General features: G+C 35.2%; 3 protein-coding genes across 3 annotated transcripts; 1 reads left to right on the forward strand and 2 right to left on the reverse strand.

Annotated features, from left to right (window-relative positions):
• Positions 1-336: 336 nt before the first annotated feature.
• On the reverse strand, positions 337-4,634 carry LOC130642338 (uncharacterized protein YxjH-like). Its single transcript, XM_057449424.1, has 6 exons — positions 4,577-4,634; positions 4,131-4,245; positions 2,033-2,651; positions 1,430-1,567; positions 1,073-1,219; positions 337-717 (listed from the first exon to the last, which is right to left on the reverse strand). The coding sequence occupies exons 1-6, from the start codon at positions 4,632-4,634 to the stop codon at positions 508-510; spliced, it is 1,287 nt and encodes a 428-aa protein (XP_057305407.1). The 3' UTR covers positions 337-507.
• Positions 4,635-16,997: 12,363 nt separating this feature from the next.
• On the forward strand, positions 16,998-17,942 carry LOC130642340 (uncharacterized protein K02A2.6-like). Its single transcript, XM_057449425.1, has 3 exons — positions 16,998-17,093; positions 17,204-17,447; positions 17,497-17,942. Exons 1-3 carry the CDS (start codon positions 16,998-17,000, stop codon positions 17,940-17,942), a joined length of 786 nt encoding a protein of 261 aa, XP_057305408.1.
• Positions 17,943-19,650: 1,708 nt separating this feature from the next.
• LOC130641907 (5-methyltetrahydropteroyltriglutamate--homocysteine methyltransferase-like) lies at positions 19,651-22,526 on the reverse strand. The gene is made up of 4 exons (XM_057448922.1): positions 21,837-22,526; positions 21,250-21,387; positions 20,861-21,007; positions 19,651-20,427 (listed from the first exon to the last, which is right to left on the reverse strand). Exons 1-4 carry the CDS (start codon positions 22,437-22,439, stop codon positions 20,218-20,220), a joined length of 1,098 nt encoding a protein of 365 aa, XP_057304905.1. The 5' UTR covers positions 22,440-22,526; the 3' UTR covers positions 19,651-20,217.
• Between the last annotated feature and the right edge of the window lie 4,311 nt (positions 22,527-26,837).

Raw genomic sequence — 26,837 nt, forward strand, 5'->3', positions numbered from 1 at the left:
TCTTGGTTCTAGACAACGTTACAGTATGGGTCCATCACAATGTGATGTTGTCAAGTGTTTGAATAAAAGGACAAGTCATTGTATTTAGAATGCGATGTACATTTTGGGAAAAAGAGCAGATTAAATTTTGTGGGAATTAACGGAGCCTAATTTGGCGGATGACAAAAACTTGATTTTAAAAAAGCAAGTTTTTTCTTCCAAATAAGGTGACAACATTAGTGTTCTGCAATAGCGAAAATGAACTTAGATAAAGAAGGTCGCTTGTCGTCAATACAAAACCAAAATCATGTGTTTGTTAAAACACTGGTGTGTAGAAAAAATTTCTTCAACAGTGCGGACGTTGGTTCGGTGTTGTATTTAAGTAATACATATAATTTTATAAACGATAATAAACTATAAACGATAATACACATGTTTAAGTGATAACAAGAGATAGAACGATAATACACAATCGAACGAACGATAATACACGAACGAAAGATAAGACAAATAAGTCATATATAAATCTCAATCAGCGATAGAAAATGATTCTGCTGCTTCAACCATATTTTTCAACTTTTGTTCTAATATATCCTGTGGTAAAAATATCAATCCACAATCTGGTGCAATCACCAATCTTTTTAAAGGAATGTAATCAAGAACGTCTTTGATGTGATTCTTTATCTCGTCAACAGTTTCAACACGACTTTTAACTACATCAATGACACCAAGAATTATCTAGATATATAATTGTGCTTCAATTTGAAAAAAATCGGGAGAAGGAAATCCTTTTTGGTTGAATTCAGGCCAAAATAAAAGTATATATTTAAACTAAAGACATTTTCATGCTTAACTAACTTGGACCACTATATAAATTCCACAGACAAAATGTATGGATATAATGTAATTATTAATTTTTAAAATTTATTTCGGAACATTTTTTAACAACTTTTTTTGTCTTTAAAATTAAAATAGAACAGGGAACTTTAATTTCCTGTTTTTGGAAAGGTTTGTATAATATAAGTAAAGGTATCAGAAAAACAGTTCCTAATTAAAATAATAACATTAAAAACAAAAACAAAACTAAACCAACCGTAGTGTTTTTAAACTTCTTGAATAGCTCCATACTGTTTCTTCTGTGAGCATCCTCTAACGAAATCATGTCAAGACCTATCTGGTCTAAAGCTTCAGCTACCTTGATGTAAGCATCTTGATCTGCTTTCTGATAGTCTGTTTGGTCCTATAAATGATATAATACTAACAATATAGTTTTAGAATTGCTACACATTTTTTTATAACATGTTGAAGGTAAAAAAAGTCGGCAAGAATATATCTATATATTACCATTTGCTTCAACAATTGTGAATTGAGATATTGATTCAAGAAGTACAGATTCGAATTGAGAAGCACGTTTTTTATTAATCAACACGCACGAAAAGCAAGCACTTACAAGATACGTTGGATAACCACAACACATATGAACTATTTTCGTCACATCATCCGGCACACCGTCAAAACATTTTTGTAATGCTGTTATTGCGAATTTTAAAGCTTTTTCTGGATATCTCACCAACACTGGCTCATCAATCTAGAAAATAAACACGCTCTATTAAATATGAGTACACTGCTCATAAATGATCTTGCACTCGGTAGTGTTGTAAAACTGAATGATAACTCCAATTCAAGCGTTTATGGCTGTAGCACCTAACCGTTGTTGTTTAATGCGCTTGATTTCCGTTACATTAAAAAGGCAAGGTTGTCACAATTTTAATGAAAAATAAAGAAGAAAATAAAAAAATTCTATGTCTACAAATGTTTAAAAGTTTAATCGTCTTAACTTTCAAAGATGCCAAATAGAAACGTTGCCGCTAGGAAAGAAGTCCAAAGCACATGTTCAGATACTAACGTTGGGAATTAGGGTGTGCATGGAAAAAGTTTGGAACCGCGTTCAGTAGTTTGTATATTGAATTAATCTATCAAAACGGACATTTAAGATGATTGCCGTTTTCAAAAAACGGCACAACGAAACAAATGTAAATACAGTAAAACTCACCTGAATATATTTACAGCCTTCCTTCACTAATCCTAAAACTGCATGGTTTATGCAATTTACAAGATCACTTGAAAGTTCCTCTTCGTCTTCATAAAATTCATTAGCCGTAGTGTCTGCAATTGTTAAAGGGCCTGGAATGGTGTATTTGATAGGAATGGAGGACATGTTTTGCGCTATTCTCCATTCCTCTTGAGGATCTGATCGTTCATTCTCAGGTTTCAATGACACTTTGGAAATAATTTGTGGAAGATTGCCAACCCAACTGTTATTGCGGCAGATTTTCTCCTTTAGATTACCAAAATCAATACCATTCAAGTTCCGGCAAAAACTATATACATACTTATTACGACCCATTTCACCATCTATTCCAACTGAAATGCCAATAGAACATTGGAAATCTATGGTTTCTCTAATTGCTCTTTCCACTTGATCTTGCAACTGCTCAGAAGTAAATTGCTTTTTTACATCGTTGTAGTCAGCAGTGCAATTTGGGTTTTCTTTCCCATTGGCTATCCAACAAGGTATCTTTAAATAAGCAGGTTTCGGCATACTCCCAATTAAAGTTGTTTGTAAGCCGCATTTTGTTTCTTCACAAACGTTCATCTTGTCGTTGGTAAGCCTGAATGAATACAAAGAGATCTGGTTGTTACTTTAAACTTGCGCGATATATGCTAATATTGCTACTGCGCAGAAAGTAATATGCACGGAATGTTGTATAATAATTTCCTAGCGTGAGTAAGAATGATTGTACAGGTCACATAAATCACTACACTGGTCCCAAAGTGTGGCATAACGCTAAATTTTACTGCTATAAATACATAACAAAGAAAATACGTCATAGAAATCACATATGTATGTTGTAAATATATAAGCGTGCCTAATTGATATGCAAATACATTATCATAAGGTTGATGTTTTAGTTGATGTTGATAGTTTATGTAATAAACAAGTTATGGCGCTTATTTCCTTTGTCATATGCACAATGCTTCAGTGCGCTAACTAATTTATAATTAGTGCAAAAATGCTTAACAAAACATGATTCCAAGATAAAACGAAATACAAAATAAGTCGCTGACTTTGAATGCTTTTTATCAAAACGTTTGTTGTAAATTTTAATCAATGGCGGGAATAATTAAAACTTTTTTACCTTTGGTGTGAGAATAAACTTAACCGTAACGCAAAACTCACAAACGAGTAAAAAGACAAAGGAAACAAGCAATAAACATTAATTTTCCTTCAATATTACAAAATAAAGTAAGTGAGTGCAGGTTGTTTCTTTGTAACATTTTTAAATTAAAAACATGTTTGATAACCTTCGTCGTCAAAAATTATAGACAATAAAAAATAGACAATGATGCATGTGACAGACAGACTTATGTTTTTGTTGTTTTTCCTCTCACTACTCCGACTGACAAAAATTTTGCGGGGTCATATTTTATCTGTTAATGTATCCATGTCTCCCGTCTTAGCTTATCACGTTAGAGAGATTTTTTGTCCTAATAAACAAAAAAATTAGAAATGTAAAAACTCAGCACTAAACTTACGAAATATGTTTGCTCTTTAAAAAATCATGCAATACAACACATAATGTCAGGAATGCAACATGCGAAAATAGATTTTGTTTTTATTTCCCTTGTCATATTTACAATGCTTCAGTGCGCTAACTAGTTTATAATTAGTGCCAAAATTGTTTAACAAAACATGATTCCAAAGTGAAACAAACTACAAAATAAATCGTTAACTTTAAATGCTTTTCATCAGAAAGTTTGATGTAAATTTTAATCAAAGAAGGAAATAATTAAAACTTTTCTAATGAAATAGACATCAATCGAATCACCTATGGTGTGAGAATGAATTTAAACAGTAACGGTTTTATTTTTTTTTGAAAATGCAGTTTTATATAACATGTAACATTTTAAAAAAGATGATTAATAGCCGTCGGCGTTGAAAGTTGTGTAGAATTAATTCACATGCATGTCACAGAAAAGCCTAAATAAGAAAAAATATAATCTTAGCCTATCATTTTAGGAAGATTTTTTTGGTATAATAATCAAAAGAAGATATTAAATATGAGAAATATAGTCAGCACTGAACTTACGAAATATGTTTGGTCTTTAAAAAATCAGAATAATACTTATTCAATAAAACTATAGTAATGGTAATTCGAGTATGTGTGTAACTTATGTACTTTAGAAAATCTCTTGATAATAACCCTATAATAATTGTTTATGAGGGCAATACCGGAGAATATTGACCGACGTCAAAGTATTGCCCGAGCTTGTGAGGGCAATACGTGACAGAGGTCAATATTCGAAGGTATTGCCCAAAATAAACAGTTATTATATGGATTATTATCCAGGTACTGCATTTTACGACCAAAAATATAACATTATAAGCAGGATGTAGAAACTATGTCTTTATAGAAACTGTTCCCATATGGAACGTACATTCGAACTAATTAATATGTTTTTTTAAAATTGAATATCACAGGTTTTTATTGTAGCTGCAACGTAGAATTAATGAAAATATAAAAGTAAGTTTTACTTATTCTTCGCGTTTTATTTACTTTTTTTCCGTGTTTATTTACATTTAATGCCACCATATTTAAGCTTTAAACACGGTTGCTATGGTAACGGGCAATACCGTGAAACATTGCCTGCTATGACGTAAGTTCTAACCAATAACATTGCACGATACTCAGAAATATTGATGTCGCCCTTTTAGCCGGGTAATAATTGAATTTATTGACCATGAATAAATAATAAAAGTGGGTTTGTGAGTAAATTCTAGACTTTTGATAAAGTTCTATTGAAAAATGTTAAGAAATCTTAAACAACGCAAATATTATAAGGCCCAAATGGACGGAAAAGTTTTGCAGATCAATTTTCACAATATATAATATTTAACTTAAACTGATCTAAAATTGTTGTGTATATATCATTTTAAAGATCTGGTGATGACAATGCGATCGATCTATTGCTCATCTAAAATGACAAAAACTAGTCGTTATTCTCGGATTAAAAATCAACCAAGGCTAATTTCATCACAGATTTCTTTTTGATTGGAATCGGCACTGGATAATCACAAAAAGTGGTGCGTAGCCAATGAAATGGTCGCAACCCAAATGTTCAGATCCATGATGGTACCCATTTTCATCTACGCAGATTTTGAAGCGGTATCGTACAAATTTGAGTCAGAGGTAGAGGAGGATTCAGAAAGATACTAGACGAGAAAGTATCAGAACCAAAAGCTATCGGCTACTGCTTTTGCGTGAAAGGACCAGATGTGGCTTTCGAACTGTTTATTTGCCGTGGTGAAGATGCAGCAAAATCATTTGCTGTGAAGGTTGAAGATCTTGTGAAGCTAACCTATGAAAAGCATCTAACACAGATAAAACCACTTGAAATGACGAAGAAGGACTGGGTAAGGTTTCGAGGGAATAATTGTCATATCTGTGAAAAGGAGATAGGGTATCAGTGGGTGTGTAGCCAAGGAAGACCCGTTCATAAATTCTTTTGTTTTGTTGAAGATATGGATGGTGGACATGATCTAATCGACAAAGATACCTGTAACATTGAGTGGAGAGAGTTTTATTCGACCAAGGATTGTCATGTTTGCAACAAGCCAGTTAGCGATGGAAAGGTGAAGGGCTATGATCAAGTCACAGGAAAATTCAAAGAACCAAAACTCAATAGCTGCAATGTCAATTTCAAGGTCCCTAACTTTATCCCGGTTATATTACTCAACTTGGAAGGCTATGACAGCCATCTGTTCGTAAAGGAATTTGGGGTAACGGAGGGAGACATCAGTTGTACTGCGAAAAAGGAAGAAAAGTACATCTTGTTCACGAAAACAATTGGGAAGGTACAATTAAGGTTTATTGACTCGTTCAAGTTCATGTCGAACTCGTTGGACTCCCTTTTCAAAAACCTAAAGGAGTTCAAGATACTAAGCAAAAGCTTCAACGGACATGAGTTGGGGCTGTTAAAAAGGAGTCTATCCGTACTACTACATGGATTTCTTTGAAGTCTTAGGAGACGTCTCTTTCCCCGATCCAGAAATTCCACAGCTCTCTTTATCTGAAAGGGATAAATTGGGGATGATTATAATGACGCCAGGGGGTGGGAAGAATTCGGGATGAAGAACATTGGAGAATATCATAACCTCTATCTGAAAACCGATGTGCTGCTGCTGGCCGATGTGTTCTAGAATTTCAGGGATATTTGTATGAAAAATTACAAGCTGGATCCAACCTAGTATTTTACAGCGGCAGGGTTGTCATGGGACGCATTTTTCAAATCAACAGCCGTGGAGTGGGATTTGCTGAGCGATGTAGATGTAATGCTTTTCTTTGAGAGAAGCAGCAAGGGTGGAGTATTAATAATCTTGCATCGGTATGTAGAAGCCAACAATAAATACATAAAGGACTATGACGACAAAAAGTTGTCGAAATAGCTGATGTATTTGGACGCAAACAACTTCTACGGACACGCAATGTCGAGGTCATTGCAGACTGGCTGGGGTAAGTGGATGTCCTGACAGAGGTGTAGAATGTTGACTTTGGTAGCGTCAATAATGGATATGTGGATCTGGAATATCCACAAAAGCTGCACAATTTGCATAACGGATATCTGCCTGCTCCGGGGAATAATGTTGTGAATAGGGTTGAAAGTCTGATATCCAGCCTTGCATAATAATAAGAATTATGTTATGAACTATAAACCATTGCAGCTGTACCTATCCTTGGGGTTTAAGCTGAAAAGAGTTCATAGGTGGATCAAGTTCAGCCGTTTATGAGGAAGAATACTGAGTTGAGGATTATCGCTACGCATGATTTTGAGTAAGATTTTTTCAAGCTGATAAATAACTCGGGGTTTGGGACGAAGATGGAAAATATCAGGAACAGGGCGAACAAAAACCTCGTTAAGTCGGGGGGAAAAGCAATAAAGATGAATTCTGTGCGTAACTATGAGAAGAGGACGATCTTCAGCAAGAACCGGGTAGCGGTTCACATGAAGAATACAAAGCTGATCTTCATAAAGCCGAGGTATTTCAGTGCATGTACAGTGGATTTGAGTAAAACCCTGATGTATGATTTTCACTACAACACAAATAAGGAAGAGTATAGTGAGAGAGACAGGCTGCTTTTCACTGTCCCGGACAGTTTGTTATATGATTGAGACCGAAGATGTGTATGTGGGTATGAGAAAAAAGAAGATCTCTAGACTTCTCAAACTTTTCAAAAGATCACCCAAACAACGACAGGATGAGTGTGGGGTAGTATCATGACAGGGTCCCTCGGCATCAGATCAAAACTGTATGCTTTTAAGGTGGGTGAAGATGAGGAGAAAAAGTGCAAGGGGGTGACTGAGGCAGTGATAAAGAGGAACTTGTGTTATGCGGATTATGTGAGACATCTATTCATCCAGAAAGATAAAAACTGGAAATGAGTGTAATCAGATCATTTAAACACAATATCTTTGCAGAAACCGAAATTTGCATCATCTGTTGATGATGATGAGAGAAATGTTTGCGAGGATAGAATTTCAGCTACGGTTGCTACTTGATAAAATAAACTTATAATTAGTAGATATAAAAGGCCGATTCTGGTGCAGCCCATTTCCCATAAACTCACGAAATCGCACTGTGCTTCCTGATCATAATAAACCATCTTTTCATTAACGTTTCATGTAAATTAGCGATATAATGACCTGGAAACTTGTGATGAGTAAGAAGTCCATATATAGCCCCACGAAACGGTCTATAGTATTTGGTTTGTAACATACGCTGCCTTTCATCAGTAATATCTTCCGGTGGTATTAAATCATAACCATCTCCACAAGCTTTAATCCTTTCTCACCCACATATGTCCCATAAAAACCGTATGATGTAAGTATGGGTACACCACTTGATACGTGTTCATCGGACAAATAAAACATAGACTTATTCCCTTTACGACTAAGAGTAAAAACAGTTCTCTTACCTACTTTAACATATGCTTTATTACTCGTGATGTCTGCTGTTTGAAGTGTCGTAATACCATCATTATTTATTCCAACAATATAGTCATCATGCCTTAAATACATTATAAACCATTCTTCTGTGCTATAAGATACGGTTAGACATGTTACGGTTAGAAAACAAAAATGGACCTTTCCCTCAAAATCCTTCTTGACTTATTTTTTAACAGTTTTTCATAATCAAAGGAACATCATGTCGAAACACAACAGTTGACGTCAATAATTATTTTCTTAACTTTATTAACATCCATCTTTACTGATCTCACGATAAACATTCCCAAGTAACTCCTCATCCAACATTTTCTTATGACCAACAGCCATACGACCGAAATAAATTAACATTTTATTCCTTACCTATTTTCCGGAATAATCTTTTTATTGACAAGATACCCTTTTGTAAACATGGAAACGGGACTGAAGTCCACCCTACCTAATTCCGGTGCATTTTTGACCAAAATCGCATAACCAATGCTTAATGCACTAGCAGCGGCAGCATGATAAACGTCATTCTAAATTAACTTCACTTATTTATATGAGAATTATTTTAATCCATTTCATGAAATGGGTTGGATTTTTCAGTTACAAGCTTAGAAGGGGAAACAGATTTCAACACCTCGATATTGCTACCACCCCCTTTTCTAAAATATCAAATACTTCCACACAAAAGGATAACAACCAAACCACCAGCTAAATACACACCTTAGCCAAAATTCCTCTCATACTCTATCTTCCTCTTCTCAAAATGCTCGATACCTCTCAATATCTCCTCCTTTCCCTTCCGATTAAACTCAGCAAGCTTCCTCCCTTCTTCCACCCTCTTCGGATTCTTTTCTTCTTTCGTCGCAGGTTCTGTTTGTTCCTTCCCCATTTTTATCACCCAAAGATTTTTTCAGATAATGTTTACCAGTTATAACACCAACACTTAAAGGTGCTAGATAGAAACCAAACCTATAATACAAATCACATGTGACTCTCTGCAAAGCTGCGTTCAAAAGCGATTACTTTCCAAATCTTTCTGTAGCTCACAACCACAATCATCCAAACTCGGGGCACTCGAAGAAACACTGGAATAAAGACTAATAAATGTTTTCCCCAACAATTGCACCATCAACGCCCTCAATCTAGACTGGTATTGCAAATGAACTTTCTCAACATCAGCGCTGGACAACGCAATAATCTCTTCCTCTGTATAATACTTGCCGAGATATTGCTTTGAGCCACCACTATTTATACTTGCAATCAACTTTTCATGTTTTACAGAAATATAACCACCATCAACAATATTATCATCTTCTATTGTTTTTATTACACCCCGAAATTTCAAAAAACATACAAAAACCCGCCAAACAACCCGGCACTAACAAACCTATTCAAATAATTAATCATTTAACAACTAATTAATCAACTACTATACAGTCCTTCCAATATCTACCAATTCGAATATAAATGTTCTTAAACTCGTTGTACATTTATGTATAAGCAGCTTATAAAAATCATGCTGCAAAATACAACTTTTGTTCGAGGCCATCCATCCTTTCCAATATAAGCCTCATTTATGGAATATTAGGGTTGCGTTGAAGACTGCTACAGCGAAATATGTTATGCTAAAAAGGACCATTTTGATATGAGATATGGGAAGCAGAAGAAGTTGATTGATGGGAAGGAAGGTGAGTTGAGTGATGAATATATGGAGTTGAGGAAAAGGGTGGAGAATAGGATTGAGAAATTTAGCGGTGATTTGAATATACATGATAAAGAAAAATCAATTTTAAAGGAAAAGTTGTCCGATGAGGTTGCAAAGATTAAAGAGTCGTTTAGGAAGTTAATGAATACTAATATTTCTCGGAAGGAAAAGATAAAGACTTTGTTTAAGGAGCAAGGGATAACCATTGTCTCTGTACTTATGGCTATCGGTATGCCAATTAGTAATATTGCGTTGGCTGGGTTGGGTGGTGGTGGTGGTAGTGGCGGTGGTGGTAGGGTAATACTGGTGGTAAACAGGGTGGTGTAGGTGAATGGATTTAAAAACAGTTAAAACCTTTATCTAGGTTGTTGGGTAAACTTGGTATGAAAGCATTGCAAGCACTTCCCGTCATTGAGGTTTGCATAATCATCAGATTTATATGAAATTTTTATATTTAGTTTCCTAATGTTTCGAATATTACACGTACCGATCACCCAGGTAACATTAGCAATAGTAAGGATTTGAGGTTGTGGAATAGTGATAGGTATTTTGGTTATTGGTCTGTTCAGCTTGGATTTTCTATTTATTGCGCTTTTACGTGTTTATGTGTTTCTACCGAACATTTGGCGAAAGGCGGTGGAATGTTGAAGGCTGTTTATAGGTTTCATACTTATTATCATGTAAGGAGGATATTACATATTCTTTAGGTGAAGTTGCCTGGTGAAAGCGCTTTTTCCCAATTCTGTAATAATTGGTCAGGGATTATAGCAGTGTTTGTGATGAGTATGATGCTGATAGGAATGCGAAGTAAGGTCCTGAGAGGTCACTTATGTATTTGAATAGAAGTAATCAGGGTGAATGGTTGGTGCATAACATTCTCAATGGATTATTGATAGAACAAGGGGTTTGACGAGAAATGCTTTACCATTGATTTCTGAAAGTGTAAGAGTGTAAGACATTGATATTTGTTGATTGTTAGTCAAGTTAGTGCAAAGAGGAGTATTTTTTTCCGGATGCGAGGCGGAGCTATCTTTAAAAATTGAGGTTATTGTTATGAGAGTTGTTGACGTCGATGATGATATTATTAGAGTTTGTTAAAATATGATGATATTATGAGATTTTGTTAAAATATGCCAGGAGTAAAGTTGATTTTCCTGTGGCTTATGGATGTCACTGTCAGATATGTTGGTCAAGTTTGGTGATGCTGAGGGTTATAATTATAGTACTAAGCTTGGGGAGACTAATTTTGAGGTTAAAAGTCAAGTCATACAGTCGATGTTGCTGGTAGCTATCATGTTCCCATTGCAAATATATCATCGAATGTTGGTGAAAAGCACGAGGAGGAGAAGTCGGTGTTGGTTTTGTTGGCTAGTGGAGTATTTGGATTTTTTTTTGTTTCTACGTAAATTGCAAGTGCGATAGCTATGATAATTGGTTCGGCTGTGGTTAATGCTGCCGCGTTTAGTGGTGGTAGTGTGCTTGCTAGATTGCTTGGTGGTAGTTATAGGAAAAAATTACGCATGATAAAGCTTTGGAGAGACTTACCGAGGCAAGAGATATATTTAATAAAGAGAGGGTTGAGAGGATCCATATGATTAAAAGGACGTTGAGAGGGCAGAGAGAGGCTAGGAATAATTTTAGTGAGTACGATACTGTTACTACTGAGGGAGTATTATCTAATTACCAAGACTAAGTTACCGGGGTTGAAGGAACCTAAGTTGAGTGATTATTATGTCCCTAGTGAAGAACACAAAATGGGGGAGATTGTGTTTGTTGTCGGGGGATTGTATTTTTAGGATATTATTTATGGGGTAGGTTGATCTATGTGCGAATTACAGATATTAGTATGGTTTGTGAGTTGAATCAGAGTTTTGTTAGTGGTAATGATATTGAGGTTGGACTGGTTAGTGCCAGTTTCATTTTCTTTATGTTATAATTTTCTTGTGGATGAGAGAATTTCCTCTGGTGGTAAAGCGAAAATCTTGAAGGCAGGATTTTATACGTTTAGGGAGCTTGTGGAAAATTTTGGAGGCATTAATTTTGGTAAGCAAAGCAAAAACAAAAAATATTGACGCCGATGTTGTTATGTGAAAATATTGGAAGAGTTGGATAGATATGATATTTTAGTTGATGGAGTTAGGTGTAAGGATTTATATACATGACATGCATGTGTGAAAGAGATTTGATATAGAAGTGTTGTAAACTTGGAACCTAAGAATATTTTGTATAAGAGTTTGTCGTGGAGGTATTCATTCCCTGGTATTAGTATTGTGGACGGCTATGGAAATAAAATTAGTATAGACTAACGCATTGAAGTGGTTTTACACTTTAAAAAAAAATATTGGTGAATAGAAAATTTATTGGATTAAGTTGCTAACTTCGAGAAGCTTTAGAAGACAGCGTGGAATTAAAGGTTTCCAACAGCATATATCGGTGTAATCCGAGTACGATTAACCAAAATCAACTTCTAACGGTTAAATTTCCCAATCTATTCAATAATGATGTTGTTTCAGGCAAGTCAAAATTATCGTTCAATGTCAAACTTACAAGCACTGATAATGATGCGACCGTTGTTAATAATTTCGGCGGAGCGATTGTTAAGAAAGTTGTCATTAAGATAGAATCACATGAACTTGTGTCTATTGATGATGTTGATATGTTGATGTGTTGGGAGGATTTGTGGATGACAAGTGGACAGAGGGATGACAAGGTTTGTCAGGGTATTTGTAGTGAAAATCCTGGAAAGTTCAGGGTGGGTACAAAAGGTGCTGTGAAAACGAAAGATGAGGAGAATTAACTTACCAAGCTGATGTACATTCTGTATTTCACTAGATTTTGAATTTCTTGAGAGTACTATGCCCTTTTATCAATCTGGATTATTAGAGAGATTGACTTACGAATTGACGTTTAACGATTATAAGATCGTTATTGAAAGTGCGGATTAGACTGCTTTATATAAAATGTGATGGGATAACTTTGGAATATGATGTTGTTAATAATGAGGCTTTGGGAAACAAGGTTATGATGAATTATGCTGATACTGCAATATTGTACAATAGGATATTGAGACAAAAGACGGTCTGTGTTAATAAGGCTGATAGTGTTTCGAATTTCGACTTCAATACACCCTCTCCATCGTTGAGAATTATATCAATTTTTTTTAGAATAAAGATGGGCTTGGGAGAGATAGTAAAAGTTTTGCAATGCGAAGATTAATTAGGTAAGTGTGACTGTGGAGGGTAAACGAAATCAATTGTTTAGTTCAGGTCTTAGGAGTTACCATCAGTGGAAGGAGGTGAAGAAACATTTTGCCAGTGGCCGGTTGCAGGAGTATGGAAATGTGCAGAAGGAAATGCTGCTGGGAGGAATGGATATGGGTAGTTATTATACGAATAAGTTTGCGTTGTGGATAGATTTTAGAACTACTGAAGATGTTAAGCATCATGAAAGTGGTAAAGGGGTGGAAAATGCTTCGGAAGCTGCTACTTTGCAGATAAAGAAGAATGTTGAGGGTAAGGACAACCTGAATGCGCATATATTCTTGTTTATGGATTTGCAGATTAATGTTAGGACTGGAACATTTGCAAACCTTTTGTGTTGCAATGTTTGTGACGAAACCTTGCTCGGTGTTATTTGTGGAGCCGACTGGTTGTGGAAAGAGTAATCTGGCTTTTGATTTGTTAGCCAATGAGTCTTAGGGTCATTTTAAATATATTGTGGCTTTTTGTTCGACTTTGAGGTGGAACAAGAATTGCTTGGAAAGGAAGTAGCTGCGGGCCAATGATTGTGCACTTTCGGTGGAACCTGGTGATTTTTTTTGAGCTTATTGGATTTTTTAGTAGGAAATTGACTGGTTGTGAAGCTCTGTGTATTGTGGATGATGTTATTGCTTTTGAAAAATTGGATAAGAGGAGACAACCATTGCTTGGTTTGAATATTATTGGTAGGCATAAATTACATTCTTTGCGGTTGTTGACTCAGGTTTATTTGACAGTACCAAAAATATGAGGAGGCAACAGAAGATGCTTTGTTATTTTAACTCCCATCAACGTTCTGATGTTAAAATTATTGATGAAGAGACAAGTGTAATTGAAGATTGGTGAAGTATTATTCAGAGGTTGAAGAAAAAATAAGCACTCGTGTTTATATATTAGGTTGGAGTTTCCTGCTTGTTTTTTTATTATTTAATTAAACTTACCTTTTTTCACACTGGTTAAGTTTTTTTCTTTAAATTCATACGGGCTGCTGTCAACATTCAAACCGATTAAATTTCGTATTTACGCATTCAATATGCACAATAATTAATTATTCATAAATAATTAATTATTTATACTCTTTGATTACGAATTATTAGATACGCATAAATTAGTATTTTAAGGTTATATTGACTATGAAAAAATGGGAATAGCTGAGCAATATTTGATGCCATTTGCCGAAGCAGGTAGCATTCAATGAGAGAAAACTAAAAACTATAAACAAAACTCCCGTGGGAAAATCACCTGCACCTTGAAGCAGGCCATTTTTCATTGAATTGTACGACCGGCACTCCAATTGAAGCCAGCGAAATAATTTTAACTGGCTCTGAGCTTTACCCCCGCACTCTCGATTTTTTCAATTTAAGTGGTTTGCGGGAAAGGTAATGCCACGCCAAGGAGCCAACAACACATACATGACAGGACCACGACATTTAGCGGAACCACGTGACGGGTGTGTAGGCGGCCTACCTTCCTAACTCGCCCCATATCCCACGGCTCTGTCATGTTTCCAACCTAGTGCATACCAAGTGGTCAACTTGGTATGCACACCATAAACAATAAGAACACACTTTTGTAAATATTAAGATAGAGAAGAATACGCGATCATAGAACTAACACCTTTTAAATTACGCTCTGAATACAAAACTGACGACGAGTATTCAAGAAGTATAATTTACATTATGGCAGTTGCTAATCTAACTATTCCTAATTTTCCACCACTTGATACCAACGACTTTACCACAATTGCAACAAAATGGCTAAAATATAAAAAAAGATTCAAGAATTTGTGTTGCACTCAATATTGAGGATGATTTGCAAAAACTTGCTATGTTATTGAATTACGTTGGGGAAGAAGTATATGATATTTACAACAGTGTATTAGTTCCTGGCACTGGTGAAACACTAGATAACGCATTTGAATTATTTGACACACATTTCAACACAAAAATCAACGTAAGTTATGAAATTTATATACATAGATCAATGACACAGCCTGAAGAAAAAACCATCCAACAATACTTTATCAGACTGAAACAACAAGCACAAAAATGTTTGGAGCAGCACTCGATACCGAGCTAAAACGTCAACTCACACTCTCAAAGACAAGTAATAAACTGAGAAAATATTCATTCAGAAATCCTACCTTAACTCTAGCACAGTTCCTAGTTTACGCAAAAACATTGGAAGACACAAAACACCAACCTATTTTAGTGGAAAAAAGGGACCAAAAGGATATCACACGAATCAAACATGAAGAACTCAACCGCATCGACCGATCAAAGGAAACCACACCGGGTAAGAAAAACTTTAACCTGCATAGACAATCTTCAAAAATATGTGTTCACTGTGGTGGTAAATATCCACACCAAAATAAATGCCCAGCAACTAGTAAAACCTGTATTAATTGCCACAAAATCGGACATTTTGCGAGAGTGTGTCGTTCCACAAGCGCAAGTTCGTACCGCAGCTATTCTAGACGCAACCCCAGACCACTAAACAACGTCGATGTCGATACGTCCGACGAAGAGCAAGCTGCGCGGTTGTTTTCAATCCGCTCTCCTGTTTTCAGCAATGCCAAGTTCCATTGTCGTGTAAAAATCGAAAAATTTCCTCTCTTTTCTGATCGACTCCGAGTCTGCAATAAATGTTTTAAACATGACTACTTCTAACGCTATTAATAGATAGTTCAACGGAAAGTTGAAACTGAGAAAAACAAATACGAAAATTATCACATACGGCGCCGAAGAACCATTAATATCGCTAAAAGGGGTTGTCACGATGTTGGTGGAATTGTGTCAAAAATTTCTAACAACAGCATTTTACGTTATTGACACTCATCACAGAAATTTATTATCAGGCGAAAGTGCGCTCAGTTTGCAGTTAATCCAGTTAATCCAGTTGCCACCCGTTGTAAACATCAAAGAAATTCAGCACATTTAAAAAGATTAAAAGCCGCCTGAGAGTGTACTGAACCGCCTGCAATCTCTGGTACAGCATTATCAGAACACGCCGTTCAGCGTTAAAATAGGCCAACTCAAAGATCAAAAAGTTAAGTTTCACATTAACAAAAATGTAGTCCCAGTTGCTCAGAGAGAAAGAAGAATTTCATTCGCCTTACGTAAGAAACTTCAACAAGAAATTGAACGACTCGAAGAATTAGACATCATAGAAGACGTAACCGGCAAACCCACCCCATGGTTGAGCTAGTTAGTAGTAGTACCGAAAGCCATGTCTAGATATGCGAAATGCTAATACCGCGATACCCTGCACACGATACCCTACACCAGCGCTCGGTGATTTGCTCGTACAGCTTGAAAGAGCCACATGTTTTACCAAGCTAGACATGAATGCAACGTTCCGTCAGCTGACCTTAAATGAAGACTCGAGATACATCACCGCATTTCAAACAAAAGACAAAATCAAAAGATACAAAAAACTCCTGTCTGGCGCCAATTTAGCATCAGAAGAGCTTCAACATTCCTCGCGTAGAATTCTATCTGACCTGAAAGGAGTCGCCAACATTGCTGATGTCATCATCGTTTTCGGAGCAAACATTAAAGAACACGAGGGCAACTTAAAAGCCGTTCTAAACAGATTAACAGCTAAGGGTTAACTTTAAACTTACAAAAATGTATTTTTTTGAAAGAAAACATTGAATTTTACGGCTTTATTTCTAATGCAAATGGCATAAAGCCATGTCCCTCTAAGGTAGATTCCCTTTAAAACTTCAAAAAACCCGAGAATCAAAAATCCGTACGCAGCTTTCTTGGATTATGCAATTACCTGAAACGTTTTATTCCAAACTTTAGCACAAAAGCTCACAACAACACGCCAAATTAATTTTGGACCAAAGACCGCGAAAGCTCATTTCAGGCTTTCAAAAGAACCATCGCAACCGACTCGTGTGTAACTTATTTCGATAACGAAAAAGAAACTATTATTTATTGCGATGCAAGCAAAGTGGGAGTTTCAGCAATTTTATTACAAAAAACGCCGGCACAAAGATGCTGAAGTTATCAGCTATTCATCAAGATCACTCACAGAGACAGAACAAAAATATTTGCAAGTGGAGCGCAAATGTCTTAGTATCAAATATGCATGTGAACGGAATCGCCTTTGCCTGTTGGGGAGAAAATTTTTAAATTTTAAACAAAATTGATAAACATCCACATCTTAAAAACGTTAACTCCACCCACCTGAAGTTGTTTAGCGAAAATTCAAACAAAAACTTACAGTCACCGCTGACCGAAAGATTATACTAAAGGGCTCCCGTATTGTACTACCCGCTTCTTTGCACAAAGTCTCAGTTATGCTCGCTCACTCCGGGCACCAGAGTTTAACCAATACTAAAGCCCCAACGATAAACAAACTGCGTAGCATGCCAAGCCACAACATCAAAGAGGAAATACGAGTCCGTAAAACCAACACCCATACACCCCCACCCTTGGCATACCGTACACGTGGACTTTCTAGCCCCACCTCCCAACGAATACTATATTTTAGTCTTTATGGATTGGAAATCGAAATTCCCAGAAATCGGGTTTCTAAAAAGCACCAATTCTGCAGCCGTCATTAAACCTTTCGAAAGAACATTTAGCCTATTTGGTTACCCGAACAAACTAGTGAGTGACAACGGACTACCATTCAAATCTTTTGAAATCCGTAAATACATGGAAGAGAAAGGGATTACGCATCGCAAGATCACACCATTCTTGCCTCAAGCCAATAGTCAGGTGGAACGCTTTATGGGACCACTGGCAAACAGTCTCAGAAAAGCCTCCATTGAGAACCGAGACTTTCAAATCGCATGCTACAACTTCCTGCTATCTTATTGTACTACACCCCACAGTACAACCAATGTCACTCCGGCAGACCTGATGTTCAATTGTAAAATCAAAACGACTTTACCTGACTGGACAAATCACGTTGACGTAAACACTGAAGATTAAGCTACTGTCCACATCTACAAATCGATACACATGTTTAAGGAAGATACACCAACGAGGTGGCAAAACACTTTCAAAATCGGCGATGTACCTAGTATCAGGTACTAGTACGACTGGCTTACCGAAATAAATTTACCACAAAATTCGATCCGGATCCACACATCATCACATCACCGCAACCGCGACAACTCTCATACTATCACACGAAATAGCACACACTTTAAACCATCACCCAAAACGGCACCACTACCACATTTCCAACAAAGAGGAGCAGATATCGAGGATGAAGACGAAAACAATGAAGAAGAACAACCAAGAGGAAGCAGCCACACAAACGAACCCGCCGTCATCCCACGCCCTCGAAAACAATACCCTAAGAGACGCACGAGACCAATAGAACAATGGAGAAAATACTAGCAGTGGATTTAGTTAACAGAACTGCACATGACATATAAATGAAGGAAGAGGGAGATTTTATATTGCCAACCTGGTGAACACCAAGTGGCCACTTGGGGTGCACACCATGAACAATAATACTCGATCCTAAAACTGCTCAGAAGTAAGTTGTTTCTGTACATTGTTGTAGTCAGCAAATACTTTATCATATGGTTGATGTTTTAGTTGATGTTGATAGTTTATGTAATAAACAAGTTATGGCGCTTATTTCCCTTGTCATATGTACAATGCTTTAGTTCGCTAACTAATTTATCATTAATGCAAAAAATGCCTCACTGAACATGATTCCAAAATGAAACTAACTACAAAAAAAATTATAACTTTGAATGCTTTTTATCAGAAACTTTGATGTAAATCTTAGCAATCGAATCACCTATGGTGTGAGAATGAATTTAAACAGTAACGGTTTTATTTTTTTGAAAATGCAGTCTTATGAAGCATGTAACATTTTAAAAAAGATGATTAATAGCCGTTGGCGTCGAAAGTTGTGGAAAATTAATTCACATGCATGTCACAGACAGACAGGTCGAAATAATAAAGTATACAATCTTTCTTCTATGTGCGATAGCTTTGCTTTTAAAAGTTTGTTTTTCTAACGTTTAAAATCATTTTCGAAATTCGAATATATATACTGAACTTATGAAATATGTTTAGTCTTTAAAATCAGAATAATACTTATTCAATAAAACTACATTAATGGTAATGTCAGTATGTGCAACTTGTCATAACTTATGTACTTCAGAAAATCTCTTGATAATTGAATCTAAATCGAGTTTTTGAGTAAATGTTAGACTCTTAATATGATATCTTTAAATTTATATTTGTATATTCTAGATAATAAATACATTCCAGATGATTGCCTGGCGTGAAACTTTAAGTTGAATATAAAGTTGACTCTCGATAACTCAAATACTCAAACATCTTGTATGTATAGTGGGGGGCGAAAGTCCTATGCACCATCTCCCTAATTATATTTAGCATACTTAATGAGGAAATGGGCTTCGCTCTGCTGTGTGTACATTATCTCTCCCCACACACTTTTTCCCGCACGGGAGATATTAGATTTGTGTATTGACTTCTTATCTTGCAAGTTTTTAAATTAAATGAAAACATAATAAAATAATGAACAAAACAAAACTGTTATGGAAAAGTGAGACTAAACTACAGGTGTTTTAACTAGAAATTTATGTTGAAAATGGCGTATAAAGATTAAGCATAGAAAAAAGGCCAGTTTTTAATAATCAGTACAAAATCTTTTAAAGAACTAATCTGTCACGCTCGGTAATAGGATATTGTAAAAAGCGAGTTGTTTTGCGATGCATATACGCGAAATAGAGGCTATGCCGTCATTTAATACCACACATAATGTCAGGAGTGCACCATACGAAAACAGATGTTGGCAGAATATCAGTGGAAAGAAAATTTGGCGGAGCTTACAGCGCCTAGTTTGGTGGGTGACAAAAACTTGATTTAAAAAGAAACAAGTTTTTTTTTTCTAAATCAGGTGACAACATTAGTGTTCGGCAATAGCGAAAATGAACTTAGAAAAAAGAAGGTCGCTTGTCGTCAATACAAAACCAAAATCATGTTTGTTGAAACACTGGTGTGTAGAAAAAATTTTTTTTAACAGTGCGGACGTATGTTCGGTGTTGTATTTAAGTAAGACATATAATTTTATAAACGATAATAAACGATAATACACATGTTTAAGTGATAACAAGAGATAATAAACGATAATACACAATCGAAAGAACGATAGTACACAATCAAACGAACGATAATACACAAAAGAAATATAAGACAAATAAGTGATATATAAATCTCAATCAGCGATAGAAAATGATTTTGCTGCTTCAACCATATTTTTCAACTTTTTTTCTAATATATCCTGTGGTAAAAATATCAATCCACAATCTGGTGCGATCACCAATCTTGTCAAGGGAATGTAATCAAGAACTTCTTTGATGTGATTCTTTATCTCGTCAACAGTTTCAACACGACTTTTAACTACATCGATGACACCAAGAATTATCTAGATATATGGGGAATTGTTGTAGCTACCAGTTTAAATAAAATTCGGGAGGAGGAAATCCTAGTTGGCTAAATTCAGGCCAAAATAAATTACTTGTTTAAACTAAAGACATTTTCACGTTGTCTTGTTAAACGTTCTTGGACCACTATATAAATTCAACAGGGAAAATGTCTGGATAAAATTCACTAAAATTTATTGCGGAACATTTTCTTTAACAACTGAACTTGTTTTGTTCTCAAAAATAAAATAGAAGAGGAAACTTTAATTTCCTGTTTTTAGGAAAGTTTGTATTATATAAAGTTGGCCTTAATAAAAAAGCTAAGAGTATGGGGAACAGTTCTTAATTAAAATAAGAAGAACAAAAACAAAAACATAAACATAAACAAAAACAAAAACAAAAACAAAAACAAAAACAAAAACAAAACAAGCTAACCGTAGTGTTTTTAAATTTCTTAAATAGCTCCATACTGTTTCTTCTGTGAGCATCCTCCAATGAAATCATGTCAAGACCTATCTGGTCTAAAGCATCCGCTACCTTCATGTAAGCATCTTGATCTGCTTTCTGGTAGTCTGTTTGGTCCTGTAAATATTGTAATGCTTAGTTAGATCTTTATATAGTTTTAGGATTGGTACACATTTTTTTATAACATTTTAGAGGCAAAAAGAAGTCGGCAACAATATATCTTAACATTAATATAGAGAAAAATGTTGACAAATTTTGAATTTTTTTTCACAAAAGTACGAGTTGAGATATTGGTTCAAGAAGTCGAGAATCCAGAAGCAGGCTTATATTAATAAACACGCACGATACCAAGCACTTACAAGATACACTGGATAACCACAACACATATGAACTATTTTCGTCACATCATCCGGAACACCGTCAAAACATTTTTGCAATGACTTTATTGCAAATTTTAAAGCTTTTTCTGGATATCTCACCAACACAGGCTCATCAATCTAGAAAAGAAACACACTCTTTATTAAGTATTAATATACTGCTCATAAATGTTCCGGCCATCGGTAGCGTTACAAAATTAAAGGGTGACTCCAATTAAAGCGTTCATGGCCTTACCACCAGTTTAATGGGCTTGATTTCTATTAAATTAAAATGGTAAGGTTTTCGCAATTTTAATGGTTGTTAAAAAAATTGTGTGTTTAAAAACGTTTAGAAGTTGAATTGTCTTAACTTTCAAAGATGCCAAATGCAAACGTTGCGGCTAGGAAAGAAGTCCAATGCGCAACGTTGGAAATTTGGGTGTGCATGAAAAATGTTTAGAACCGCGTTTAGTAGTTTGTATATTGAATTTATCCATCAAAACTGACATTCAAGATGATTACCGTTTCAAGAAATGACACAGGAGTACAGTAAGCCATAGACGAAACAAATCAAAATGCTGAAAACTCACCTGAATATACTTACAGCCTTCCTTCGCTAATCCTAACACTGCATGGTTTATGCAATTTACAAGATCACTTGAAAGTTCCTCTTCATCTTCATAGAATTCATTAGCCGTAGTATCTGCAATTGTTAAAGGGCCTGGAATGGTGTATTTGATAGGTATGGAAGACATGTTTTGGGCCATTCTCCATTCCTCTTGAGGATCTGATCGTTCATTCTCAGGTTTCAATGACAGTTTGGAAATAATTTGTGGAAGATTGCCAACCCAACTATTATTGCGACAGATTTTCTCCTTTAGATTATCGAAATCAAAGCCATTCAAGTTGCGACAAAAACTATATACATACTGATTACGACCCATTTCGCCGTCCGTTCCAACTGAAATCCCAATAGAACTTTGAAAATTTATGGTTTCTCTAATTGCCTTTTCCACTTGATCTTGCAACTGCTCAGAAGTAAATTGTTTTTTTACATCGTTGTAGTTAGCAATGTAATTTGGGTTTTCTTTGCCATTAGATATCCAGCAAGGTATCTTTAGATAATCAGGTTTCGGCATACTCCCAATTAGAGTTGTTCGTAAGCCGCATTTTGTTTCTTCACAAACGTTCATCTTGTTGTTGGCAAGCCTGATGAATGAGGTCTGTTTGTTAGTTTAAACTCGCGCGATAGTAACACGACATTAACCCTTTTGTCCATCTATACCGAAAAATATTACCCGGGGTATAAAGTATAGATTGGCCGAGGGTAATATATTTCTTGGAGGAGATAGATAAAACAGTTTATATTGTATTTATTAACTGATAGCTGTTTTGTTTGAGTTTGTAGAAACAACAATTATTTTCTAAACATTTACTTGTGAAAAGGTTGTAAAAATTAGGTTTTGATAAAGAAGGAAAACGTTCGATTTGAAGTTCATTGCATCAATTTTTTTTAAAAAACAAATCATTCGAAAATATAGAACTTTTTAAACGTTTTCTATGCAAAAGTTTATTCTTTCTCAGAAGAAGAGTCTTATCACACGAATTTGACGCCGTTTTTTTTGTTGCTTATTATTGCGATGATTGTTGATGTTAAAAACGCAGTGGATTTAAAATTATCAACATTTCTTGCTGTTTTTTGGCGAAGTGATGCGAGGTTTTGGATTTGCTGTAGGTTTACTGTGTTACCAATGCCCTGGCGAAGTTGTTATACCGTGCTGTATAAAGCCCGTAGTGAAGCATTGTAAGCAGATCAGCGCAGCGAATTTTTCGTATAAACCGGTTGAAAATTGCTATCATTTAATAAATGCTAATATTGTTATTACGCGGAAAGTTATCAGCGCGATATTTTATATAATAATTTCTAAGCGTGAGTGAGCATGATCGTCCAGGTCACAAAAGACACTGGTCACTCGTCCCAAAGTCAAAAAGTCAGCACTGAACATAAAAATGTTTGGTCTTTGAAAAATCAGAATAATAATTACTACAGTAATGCTAATGCGTATTTTATGCAACTTGTCATAACTGATGTAATTCAGGAAATTTCTTGCCATTCGTAAGTACAGCAAAAAATGTTATAGTCGTTGCTAAATTAAATGGTGGTAAATACCCTTCCTGTTTAATAAAAAGAATTTTTAACAACTTACCTTTCCATATTAAAAAATGCACAAGTGTGTTAGCGTGTTGATGTTGATATTATGTGTGGTTTTTAACTTAAAACTATTTTTAAAACCACTTAGTAAAACTAATGCGGTATTATAAGGATAATGGTCTATAATAATACTACGATAACTGTGTGTATGGAGGAGAAAATGATTATATTGTCTCATATAACATCTTCTACAAAACTTTTCTGTATCTATAATATAATACCCGAATACGTCTGTCCATCTGTCACGCAAAATGGTAGCTCAGCTGTGCAAGTAGCGAGTACGGTATAAAAACGACTGGCGAACCCGCAGAATTTTCCACGGGCTAATGACTAGTTTTATAAAATTTTTGTTTGCGTTTTTGATTGGCTTTACAATAAATCATTGATAAGCAGCTTTTAAATCACAAGGACCAAAATTGGTCAGTTTTTTACGACGTGGCGTTACGCTAAAATTGACCTAGTTAAGAAAAACGCAAATCAGGGGATTACTAAGAAAAAAGAGTTAAATGTTTAAATAAACATTTAACTCTTTTTTCTTATTACTTTAAAAAATAAAACTCTGTTTTTTTATTTTGTTAAAACTATTTTTATTTTTTTTTGTAAACGTTTGTATTTGTTATTGAATTTCCGCGCCCGAAAGCGTAGGAAATTCTTTAAAACCGTCGTTTTTTTCTTTCGGAGCATTTTTTTGAGAAAAAATCGACCCTGGGATTTCACGTTGGTCCGTCACAGATGTAAACTTCGTACCCAAGCTCCTTAACTACTGGGAAGTCTAGTATTGACGCTTCAGGCCAAAATTGGTATTTGTTTTCGACAAAATTTGGCACAGTTAACAAAAAAAGCACGCTGAACATAATGGTGACATAATAATTTTGATTTTTGTCACCTAAATGTCATTTTAGGCCAAAATTGGTCCAAAAATTAGAACTACTTTATTTTTAACAAAATTTGGCACAGTAAACAAATAAAGTATGCTGAACATGATGATGACATCAAAATTTTGATTTCTTGTTACCTAAATGTCATTTTAGGCCAAAATTGGTCCAAAAATTAAAACTACTTTATTTTTGACAAATTTTGGCACAATTAACAAAAAAGTATGGTGAACATGATGGTGACATCAAAATTTTGTTTTTTGCCACCTTAAATGTCATTTTAGGCCAAAATTGGTCCAAAAATTAAAACTACTAAAATGATGATGGTACAAATGTTTGATTTTTTGCCACCTAAATGTCATTTCAGGTCAAAACTTATCCAAAAATTAAAACTGCTTTATTTTCGACAAAAATTGACACAGTTAATAAAAAAAGTGTGCTGAAAATGATGGTCACATCAAAATTTTGATTTTTTGTCAACTAATGCCGTTTAAGACCATAAACGTTTCAATCGCAAGACTTTCAACCATGAATGATAGGCTGTATTTTTTGTTATCAATTTCTTTTAAAATGTGAGTTTATTATGACACGTTTCGTTTTGTTAGCGTTTGTTGTAAGATATAATGTCACTGGTGTGCTTTATCTTCAGAGGTTCATGCACCAAATCCCTTCGAATGTTTGGCACAATAACACAACGAATTAGCAGGTTTTCATCAAATATTTTGGTAGCGCGCGGAAATTCTTAGAGCCCCCAGGGCTTCTTGTTTTATTTTGAAAGCCCTACGGGGTCGTTATAGATAGAATAATTTAATTTTACCCTCAGTTTACAATGTGAGCGCCGTATCTCACGGAAACAATTTGTTTATCAACTGAAAAGGGAAACCGGTGCGAAGAAGGTTGTCTGTTTTTTAAAGTAATCCTGAAAAAAGTTACTTCAAACAAGGCATGCCAATGCTTAAGGTGGGGGCAAACCAGTCCAAAACATTTCATCCAACATTTTTTGTCCATGTTGGATGAAAAAATGCATGTTGGATGAAGCAAGATTTTAGGTTTGTGGGACTGCTTTTAAAAACATTCGAACGATAAAGAGTTCATTCATTCCTGAAAAACAAAATAGCGGACGGAAGGAATTTTGCAGTGCTGCTTATGTTACGCCCTTACTCTTTGTTTTCTTGCGACAGGAGAATCTTTTCAACCACTTCACTTTCAGTTTAGAATTTCTTGTGATGCAGTATCCTATATAATAAGGCTGTTGCAAGGCTTTGGTGGATAAATTGATGAAAATTACCACCAAACCAATTCAGCATGAAAATTCACGCAACTCAGGTAGAGAAATTCTTTGATCTTGCCGAAAATGTTGGATAAAATGTTTGACGGCGATCAAACTTCATCCAACATCGTCCAACTTCTTCTTTTTTGAAAATTTCAATTTTTTTCAAAATTTTGAAGTGACTCAAACCAGTCCAACATTCCATCCAACATCACAAAAATTGCATGTTGGATGAAATGTTGGATTGGTTTGCCCCCGCCTTTACTCATCATAAGATGAGCTTAAAGCTTATTATGGTGTTCTGGGACCGAGGTTGCTTCCTTTTATAGAAAATCTATCGAATTCAAATATGAATGTAATTCGAATTTGAAATGTAAAAAACAAACTGTTGTTGTCGAACGAAGTTGGTGTTGTTAGTTAGAAATATTTGTAACGAAGGATGATTTAACATCACAAAAAAAATTGATTGGAAATGCATCAGACAATTTTAGCTGTACATTTTAAATTCGTTCTGTTTGGGATGAAGCAAAGTTTAGTATACGAAGTAAAAAATTGATTGGAGTTTTATAAGAGAGCGCTAACGCTAAAAGCAAATGCGTTGTTTAGATTATTTAGTAGGGAAATGAATTTGGGTGCGTGACGGTTTTTTAGCCGTTTCTTTCAGAGCTAAATTTTCCCTCAAATATTAACTTTCTTTTTGTCTCTTGAGCTGAAAAATATGTCCTTTAAGCACTTATTTTGTAAAAATATACTAAGAATGGGTCAGAAGTTTAGAATATTCTAAGAATATGTCTAAGCTTGATTTTTTGTTTTAAATATAAACATTTGTATGACGCACAAAATTGATTAGAAGTTTACTTTTTTTATCGTATATCAAACGATCTGCACTTTTTGTGTCCAAGCAATAGGCCATTACATGTAGAAATTTTTATTAGCTAACTATAGTAACTTATAGCAGGATTTATTTTATTAAGCCATTATATATTTTCGGGCCATAGTCATGCTAAGAAGATATTGAAAATAATGAGAATAGCATTTGTCCAAAAGGTTAGGAGCATCGAGGCTGAAAAGAAAACACACTATTCTTATAAAACAGCGTATATATCATAGAGAAGAATATATATAAACTGCAAGAAGTAATTTTTCCGTTGTTACTGTTTTTAACACTACAGACTGTGTGACTCAGTGTTGATGTCGTTATAATAAACCTAAACCTAAAGCCTAAACTGAAATC

Source organism: Hydractinia symbiolongicarpus, chromosome 4 (assembly GCF_029227915.1).
Source record: "Hydractinia symbiolongicarpus strain clone_291-10 chromosome 4, HSymV2.1, whole genome shotgun sequence".
Taxonomy (NCBI): Eukaryota; Metazoa; Cnidaria; class Hydrozoa; order Anthoathecata; family Hydractiniidae; genus Hydractinia; species Hydractinia symbiolongicarpus.

What these genes read in the sequence shown, in the direction of transcription:
- LOC130642338 (XM_057449424.1), bottom strand. Translation starts at nt 4,634, where the DNA reads ATGGTGGCATTAAATGTAAATAAACACGGAAAAAAAGTAAATAAAACG. An exon ending in AAATAAAACGCGAAGAATAA is followed by an intron (nt 4,246 to 4,576) that starts GTAAAACTTACT and finishes CAATTATTATAG; the next exon opens with GGTTATTATCAAGAGATTTT. An exon ending in AAGGCTGTAAATATATTCAG is followed by an intron (nt 1,568 to 2,032) that starts GTGAGTTTTACT and finishes TTTATTTTCTAG; the next exon opens with ATTGATGAGCCAGTGTTGGT.
- LOC130642340 (XM_057449425.1), top strand. Translation starts at nt 16,998, where the DNA reads ATGCTGAAGTTATCAGCTATTCATCAAGATCACTCACAGAGACAGAAC. An exon ending in TCTTAGTATCAAATATGCAT is followed by an intron (nt 17,094 to 17,203) that starts GTGAACGGAATC and finishes GAAGTTGTTTAG; the next exon opens with CGAAAATTCAAACAAAAACT. An exon ending in ACCCCCACCCTTGGCATACC is followed by an intron (nt 17,448 to 17,496) that starts GTACACGTGGAC and finishes ACTATATTTTAG; the next exon opens with TCTTTATGGATTGGAAATCG.
- LOC130641907 (XM_057448922.1), bottom strand. Translation starts at nt 22,439, where the DNA reads ATGAACGTTTGTGAAGAAACAAAATGCGGCTTACGAACAACTCTAATT. An exon ending in GTGGTTATCCAGTGTATCTT is followed by an intron (nt 21,008 to 21,249) that starts GTAAGTGCTTGG and finishes CAATATTTACAG; the next exon opens with GACCAAACAGACTACCAGAA. An exon ending in AGAAATTTAAAAACACTACG is followed by an intron (nt 20,428 to 20,860) that starts GTTAGCTTGTTT and finishes CCATATATCTAG; the next exon opens with ATAATTCTTGGTGTCATCGA.